We start from the raw sequence: 8,965 nt of genomic DNA on the forward strand, positions 1-8,965 counted from the left end.
ACGAGACACTGTGTATTTATGTGTCTCTGGATCCATACACCTCCAGCCCTTTCGTTGTTCATCGTAACCGACAAAGATGCACTTCTTTGCCTTTGCTTCCAACTTTGTTCTTTGGGAGTCGAACACATGGACGTAGCAGACTGATCCAAATATCCTGAGATGCTTCACCATCGGCTTCTTCCCGTGAATCATCTCGTAAGGCGACTTCATGTTGTTTGGACCGAGTGGCATCCGGTTGATGACATAGGCTGCACATCTCATGCCTTCTGCCCATAAGGCCTTTGGCAAATTTTTATCATGTAGCCAGCTTCGGCACGTCTCGGTTAGATGTCTAATTTTTCTTTCTGCTACTCCATTTTGTTGAGGTGTATACGGACATGCATATTCTCTCTTAATACCATTCTTTTGGCAAAAAGAGAGAAACTCCTTTGACATGAATTCTCCTCCATTATCCGTCCTTAGAGTCTTTAGCTTCCGACCAAACTCTCCCTCCACTGTAACCTTGAATTCTTGAAATCTTTGAAATACTTCTGATTTTTCCTTCACAAAGTATACCCAAGCGTACCGTGAGAAATCATCTACGAACAGCAACATGTAGCGAAACCCGGAATAGGAGGATGTTCTTGTTGGACCCATCAAATCACTGTGGACCTTCTCCAATGGACCGCTGCACCTTGAGGTTGAATGATCAAATGGAAGTCTATGTGACTTTCCATATTGACAACCTTCACAAATTTTTCCTCCATCTTGAATCTTCAATTTTGGAAGCCCATGAACCAAATCTTTATTCACCATGACCTTAAGCTTGGTCATATTTATATGGCAAGTCTAGCATGCCAGATGAAAGTATTGTCATTCATACTCATCTTCTCCACATAGGCGTGTGAGGCCGATAAAACATATAAATATTTGACGCGTGCTCCAGTGTGAACAACATCAGCCTTTAATTCTTTAATATTCGTTAAGAACTTAACGTCTCTTGGGCCAAATAGAACATAGTTACCTGAATCGACCGTATTCACCACCGAAAGAAGATTCTTCTTTACTCCAGGGACATGGTACACATTCTTGAGGGTGATCGGCTCTTCATCATCTCCTTTTATGACAAGAGTCCCTTCCTTCTCAACTCGATGGATTGAATTATCAGCGGTAATAATGGCTTCTTTCCCGTCATGACGTTGAAGACTAGAAAATAACTTCTCGTCTCCGGTAATATGATGGCTACAACCCGAGTCTACGATCCAGTCATTTCTCAAGTTCTTAGTTGTGGGTGTACCTGGATGTGTAGCCTCCACCGTGAAACATTTCCCCCATTCTTCTTCTTCCGTATGACTTTTTGACTCCACCATATTTTTTTCCTTCAATCCCTTTTGAAATGCCCAAGCTTTCCACACCGATAGCACTTGAACTTTTTCTTATCCATAGAAGATCCTTCACTTCCATCATTGTGTCTTGAACCTCCATCTTTGTTTTTCGCCTTGAAGCTTTGTTGTCTCCGAGCTACAAAGGCGCTTCCCGAGTCATCATTGATTTTGACTCCTGACATTTGCAAGGCTAATGACTCTTGTGAAGCTAGCAAATTTTCAAACTCTTCCAAGGAAGGCTGTGTATCCCATCCTTGAACCGAAGTCACAAACGGTGTATATTCAGGCCGTCAGGCCGTAGACCTCGAATGATAGACCGCTTCAACCGTGCTTCAGAAATTGACTCCTCCGGATTTAGAGTATTAATCTCGGAGCATAGGTTCTTTACCTTGATAAAAAAACTCCGAGATTGAAGACTCCCCCTGCTTCGCATTCGCAAGCTCATTCTCCAATAATTGTAGCTTGGCCTCATTCTTTTTGTTGAACAGTTGATCTAAAGCTTGCCAAATGGAACTAGCGGAAGTACATCTTGACACATGCTCAAATATGCTTGAAGATATGGATCTCTTCAAAGCAAACTCCGCCTTGGCATTCTTCCGTGTCCATTCCTTTGTCGCTTCCGGGGTTGCAGCATTTCCCCTTGGTGGTGTTGTGCTATTACCACCGACGACATCTCATAAGTCCTCACTCACCAAGTATGACTCCATGCATGACTTCCATAACCGATAGTTAGATTGGTTGAAGATTTCCATTCCCAATCCAACAACACGACCCGTTGATCCCATACTTAGAATTGACCCAAGCTCTCTTTAAAAACCAATCTCGATGAGCACAAGATTATCTTGGCTCTGATACCATGTAGAGAAACCACCCTTGATAGTACTTAGCACTAGCCCAAGACCGTAATAACCGAGAACCCGAAAGAAACAAGAAAACTTCCAAATATGAAGAATAATATGGAAGAACTCTCAAAGAGATTTAGAGAACTTTGAGTAGAACACTCTTTCTTATAAAGAAAACTTTCTTATACTTTACTTGTTCAACTTCTTGTGTTGTTACAAACGAAAGGATGAAAAGGTATTTATAGTCTTCTAAACTATTTTACAAATATCTAGATTATTCTACTATAACGTCCTTACTTTCTAGATTTTTTTCTTATTCTCTAGATTTTTTCTAATACAATATCTAGATTTTTTTTCTTGAGAAGGTGATGATAATTCTAAAAAAATTTTAGAATTTGAGCTTAATTTTGGGTTCAGTCCAATAAAAATTTATTGGCCCATAATTAAGCATAACTCAAAATCAAGTTTAATTTCAGTATGGTCGACTTGATCCTTCACATGTCCAAGGCCTAAAGCGCTGAAGAGAAAGAAGATCTCAAATATGATGTAATGGTGTCTTAATTTGTCAGTTTTTTCGAATAATTTTTCTCGAGATCTAAAAACTCATCTCCTTTTCTTTTTTGGGCCTTTGATACAAGGTTACTTTTATAATGCATTAAAGAAAAGCACAAACTGGCTTTATTTAGTAATAGTGGAGTGTGCCGGTTCGGGATTGATCATAAGCCACACATAATAAAACTCTAGAATTTCAGACCCGAACCTTTAAGTTTCTCCTCGATGGTCATGTCAAGTTTGGTCTCCATGTCAGGAGTCGGATAGTTCTTCGAGTCACCCACTTCCCCTCTACGGTAAAAGCTCTTCAAATCTACTCCAGTCCACCTTCTCCCGGTTTTGTTAACCTCCAGACCGCTTAGACTACGCAACTGGAGAACCAACTGGCTTAAATATGGTGACAAGAATACTAGATTCTTTCATGCCAAAGCAAAACACAGAAGAAGTCGCAATAAAACTACTTCACTGCAAGATGAACAGAGGCAAGTTAAAATAACAGAAAGAGAGATTCATGACATTATTCTTTAATTATATTAAATGGTCTATATACTTCTTCTTGTAGTGACAATATAGATGAGGTGATCCAGTTTATCCAACCAAAGGTGACGGATGAAATAAACAGCAAATTGACGGAACCAGTCACAGAAGATGAAGTATACCGAGCTCTGCAACAGATGAATGTGGATAAGGCGGCGAGATTTTCATTCAAACAGGCTTTTTAATCATATTCAACTTTTCATTCAAACAGGCTTCGTAGATCCAGAAAAAAAGTCGTACACATATCTGTCTCTTTCCAAAGATAGAAGCGCCTACTCATGTATAAGATTATCGACCCATTAGCTTGACTAATGTTGCATATAAACTGGTATCTAAGATCATGGCAGGACGTCTTAAACCATGGTTGCATTGCATCATTTCTGAATTTCAGTCGGCCTTCATTCCTAATCGCTTAATGTCTGACAATGTCTTGGTCACTCATGAGCTATTGCCCTCACTTCGTACTCATCCTTTCATTGCTCTTACGTTGGATATAGTAAAGGCCTTTGATAGAGTAGAATGGCCTTTTTCTGCTAGGAGTATTAAGAAAGTTAGGTTTCTCTGACAAATGGTTCAGTTGGGTGATGAAATGCTTGACTTCAGTCTCATATTGTGCGCTTCTTAAAGGCTCACCTACGAAGAAAATTTATCCTCAGAGGGGTTTAAGACAAGTTATCCCCATATCTTTATCTCTTATGCTCAGAAGCCTTGTCATCCATGATATCCAATGCTTTGAATGAAGGTCTTATTCATGGACTTAAAGCAAGTAGAAATGGTCTTGTTATTTCTCATATGCTATTTGCTGATGACTCTATTATTATTTTGTCAAGCCACTGTTGAAGAATTTCAGAATCTTCTCAAAATACTCCAAACTTATGCAGCAGCCTCAGGACAGCATGTTAATTTCCTCCAAGTCTGCCATACGGTTTGGTAAGCATATTTCTAAAACTACTGCAGAATCTTATAGCAGAGAAACTGGGTATAACTAGGATCAATGCATTTGGTAGATATTTGGATCTACCGAAAATGGTAGGAAGAAATAAATATGATGCTTTCTCCTACATAAGTCAAAGAATACATAATAAGTTAGAAAGTTGGTATGCTCATCTGCTTTCCCCAGCTGGAAAAGAAATACAGATCAAATCTGTAGCTACAGCTTTACCAACTTACACTATGTCATGTTTCCTTTTACCCAAGATACTCATTTCTAAAATCACAGGACAAATAAGAAAATTTTACATAAGAAAGACCAAAGTTGAATTGGGAAGCATGGAGAAAAATGACAAAATCTTAAACAGCACAGAGGTATGGGTTTTAAGAATATTTACTTCTTTAACTGGCCAAAGAAAGCTAGAGAATGATAAAAGAACCTAACTCTCTCCTGGCTACATTATTCAAGGCAAAATACTTCAAAAATTCAACTATTTTAGATGCAACCTTGGGACATAGACCTAGTCATGCTTGGAAAAGTATCTATGAAGAGGATAAATTTCTAAAACAAGGCATAAGATGGAGGCTTGGGGATGGAAACACAATAAAAGTTTGGAAAGACAACAGGATAGGAAATCCACCAAGAACAGCCAGACCAAGAGCCTCCATAGCTAATGATCAACTTGTGGTTTTAGGTTTGCTGCAGCATCAAAAATCATGGGACACAACAAATATCTCTGAAGTAATTCATATGGAAGATGTCCCTTTTCTTTTTGATCCAAGTATCAACCAACAAAAAAAAATAGTCAGAATCACTAAATCGAAGAAAGAAAAAAATGGTTTCATCTCTATTCTTTCTGTTTTTCTCACACTTCCCTTTTCTTTTTGATCTTTTGACCCAACGTAGAGAGGAATCTTCATAAACTAGTAAACCCAAAAGACTAATATAAAGTGGTAAGGTTAAGTATTGATTACTGACTAATCTTTTGATGAAGAAGAGTACGTAGAACAAATTCATCTAGTGAAAAGTATGAGTTTATTGATTTGGTGATAGACTGATAGCTAAGGTTGGACAATGATATTTATAAACAGAAAATAACATGTTTTAAATCCTTGGTGGCCTGGTGGGTCACTTTGTTGAGGGACCGACGAGAAGATCTTAAAGACGTTAACTCAAAAAGCAATATGTAGGGCCAAATCCAATATTGATAGTTGCGTAAACAACAAGAAACAGAAACCATAAAAATGACCTAAATCCTCTAAAACAGAATGAACACGAAACAAGAGATAAAGAAAGCATTAAAAAAAATTACCCCATTTAATTAAATCCTCTTACAGTCACCCCTCAGTGCGCTCATGAGAAGGGTCCGGTAGAGGTCTTCACCATCATAAACAGCATCGAGAATGGGCTGATAGTAATCAGAGTGAGTATCCATACACTTCATCAGCATTGTGAAGGCTTTGGTACACTTACAGATATCTTCATTGGTCTCAGTACTTTTCACGATGCAATCTTCCAAAGCCATGTATGATTCTGTGCAAGCTCCTCCATTCATGAACACGTAAACCGGATCGTCACCTTCCTTTGGTTGGTCCACGGATTCTGTTGAAACAGTATCTACAAGTTTCTCAGGTGGGAATAAGGCTTCGATCTTGTTCACCACCAGCTCTACAGCAGGTATCATGATCTTCAAAATCGGTTGATGATATTCACGGTGAGCACCAACACACTTGTTCAATCTCTCTTTAGCTTTCTTACACTTAGTAAAGGCATCTTCATTCTTCTTCTCAGCCTCTCCCTTGCAATCAACATAATCCAAAAATGGTTCTATGCATCCACCTTTTTCCATGAACGCTAAATACTCTGACCCTACACTTTCCCAAGAACTACAACCGGACGTCTCTGAATTCTCCGTTTTCCGAAACGTCGATGTTATGATACCCATTCTTGTAAGCTCAGCCGTGATAATCGTTTTGGTTTGGGGGAAAATATAGTCGCTTTTAATAAGGGTTTTGAGGTTTGTTCTGCAAGCAATGCAGGAAGGAAATACTCCATCATATGCGACTTTCTAAACACAAACTTAATTGTTTTTTTTTCTACCCATTGTGACCATAGAAAAGGAAACAATTCACTACATTAGATTTATGCATCTTTAACTAAATTTATTAATTCATATATGTGATCTAAAAATTGCCCTGGTTTTAAAATGGGATATTTACTTTATGAAATAACAATATTACATTCGGAATTTGATTCCAAATTTATTAATTTTTTTGTATAGATTTTGAAATTCTATTGTTCTCTAACCTAAAAGGCTAAAAAAGTCCAAATCTCTTTTAATAGCAATTAATTTCATTTTACTGATGATCTTTATATTAATGTGTTATAACTAAGAGATTGTGAATAAAAAAAAAATTTGAATAAATGACTCGATTTTTAATATTGGATCAATGCTCTCTAAGATAAGTAACGTGCTAATTCACCGGTTGTGGTCATGGAATAGTGCAAATTGAGAAAACTGCAGAAAATATAAGTGAAGACCATATCCACTTTTCCATCATCAAGCCCATTATGCATAGAAGCTTGGCCCATTTGAAAGTTATAAACTATAAAATTATAAAAGCCAAAAATAAAGATAGTAATAAATCAGACTTTGAATACAATTTCATTCAAAAAATTTATTATAAATCATTTATATTTTATTATTTTAAAATTAAGATAATATTAAACTTAATGGGGATTTTCTTAACCCATTGTGACCATAGAAAGGAAACAAATCACAATATTAGATTTAAATATATTTGTTGACAAAAACAAGATTTAAATATATTTATAAATTTATATATGGGATCTGGAAACTTCCATGAATATAAAATGGGATATTTCACATTACAAAATAACAATATTACATTCGGATTTGATTACAATTTTTTAATATTTTTTTTGGTCAACCCCATTAATACAGATTTTGTAAATTCTAGTGAATCCACTATTAAAAAGCTTATCTCCAATCAATGGTTCCGGCTTCCTCAGCATTGTCATGTCACTAAGGACACTGGTTTTCCCCCTACCACGTTCAAACCCAACTTTTACGGTTGATATCGGTTGATGGTGTTTCGAAACAATCATACAAACCACTACAAATCGCTGCAAACCACTCCGAATCTCTTAAAATCAAAAACTGGTTCCAACTACCGTTTGCGGTTGCGGAAGAATAATTTTTTTATTTTTTTTCAAAAACCATATAAATACAAAAATAAAAATATTCAATAAAATTTTTAAATTGGAATTATAAAAATACTAAATTTTAATTTTTAATATTATAAAATTTTAAAATAAAAATATTTTCTCTAATTTTAAAATTTTAAAACTATAATTTTATAAATATAATCTTTTAAAAATATAATCTTCATATTTATTATAATATTATGATTTTTTGATATTTTTATAATTATATAAAATTTAAATATTGTTAATTTATTATTTAACCGCTACTGTATTTGGTAGTTAAACAGTCATAAGTATCCCGCAAACGCACTAATTTCTAACCGCAGAACCAGTCGTACAAATCTCTTAAAATCGCTAGAAACCGCAACCCCTGCGTTTGAACCAGTCCGGCACTAAACCTCTCACTTTCCTCGTCATTCCTCATTCCAACCGTCAGGTTCGGTTTGAACCACAGCTGTCATTATTCACATAATTTTTTTTTTTTTTTTTTTTTTTTTTTTATAAACCAGGATGGGTTCGGGCCTTCGGCCTTAATCCCCCCTAGGCCCGGGGCCGGCCGGCGCTGATACCTGATAACATGGCGTAAAGCACCCCTCCCCATGGGAATCAAACTAGGGGTGCAATGGAACCTACTCCAGACACTAAACCACTAGCCCAACGCACCTTGGGTGAGCTCGGTTTTCTCAATATAACATTAGGCGATGTCCTTCTTGGAGGAGAAGGAGCATCCTCAACTGGCTTTGCCTTTTTCTTCATTTGACCTATATTATTAGGTGACATGGATGATGGATAAAAATAAATACTTATATAAATAGCTAAAATATGTATACATTTACAATTAATGAATAATGTTTTCTAAATCCTAAGATGGTATCAGAGTTATTGAGCTAAGCTCAACAGTTTTCTTCATTTGGTCTAATTTCAGAGTTATTTATGGTTGTCTTCGTATCGGAAGAGTATGTCAACCGCCGGAGAATGGAGAAAAAAGCTGCCGCCCTTGTCAGGAAAAATCTGAGACTAGGCTAGTGTACAAGTAGAATACAAGAAAAGAATACAGGAAAAGAGAAGAAACAATCCTCGGGGATGTCGTAATCTCGGTCGGAGAATGAGTTAATGGTTACCGGCAGTGGTGTTTATGAGAGCAGTTAATATCACGTTTTGAATAGATTGCATTTAAAAGATCCTATATATATTAATTGAAAAAAATTTGAAAAAATGTAACAACAATTTTGTAATAATTAAAAAAGACTCATTGCTTATCAATTAGGTAGTTAATTAGTTCTATCTGTCAGCCTCACATTGAAATTGAAAAACATGGTGGTCCAATTCGATTTTTATATCTTACTAGAAACATTTAATACCAACTATATGATATCATATGATATTAACTAAAGAAAGGTGGCTATTTATTATATATTATTTCCTTGAATAAAACTTACGGAATTACCTAATGTGATTATGATATTTATAGTAATTAAAGATTTTAAATAATGAAGATTTGCTAATAATCG

At 36.1% G+C, this 8,965-nt stretch overlaps 1 protein-coding gene across 1 annotated transcript; it reads right to left on the reverse strand.

Annotated features, from left to right (window-relative positions):
• Positions 1-5,547: 5,547 nt before the first annotated feature.
• LOC106308971 lies at positions 5,548-6,171 on the reverse strand. The gene has a single exon (XM_013746067.1). The coding sequence runs from the start codon at positions 6,169-6,171 to the stop codon at positions 5,548-5,550; it is 624 nt and encodes a 207-aa protein (XP_013601521.1).
• Positions 6,172-8,965: the final 2,794 nt, after the last annotated feature.

This window comes from Brassica oleracea, chromosome C8 (genome assembly GCF_000695525.1).
Source record: "Brassica oleracea var. oleracea cultivar TO1000 chromosome C8, BOL, whole genome shotgun sequence".
Classification (NCBI taxonomy): Eukaryota; Viridiplantae; Streptophyta; class Magnoliopsida; order Brassicales; family Brassicaceae; genus Brassica; species Brassica oleracea.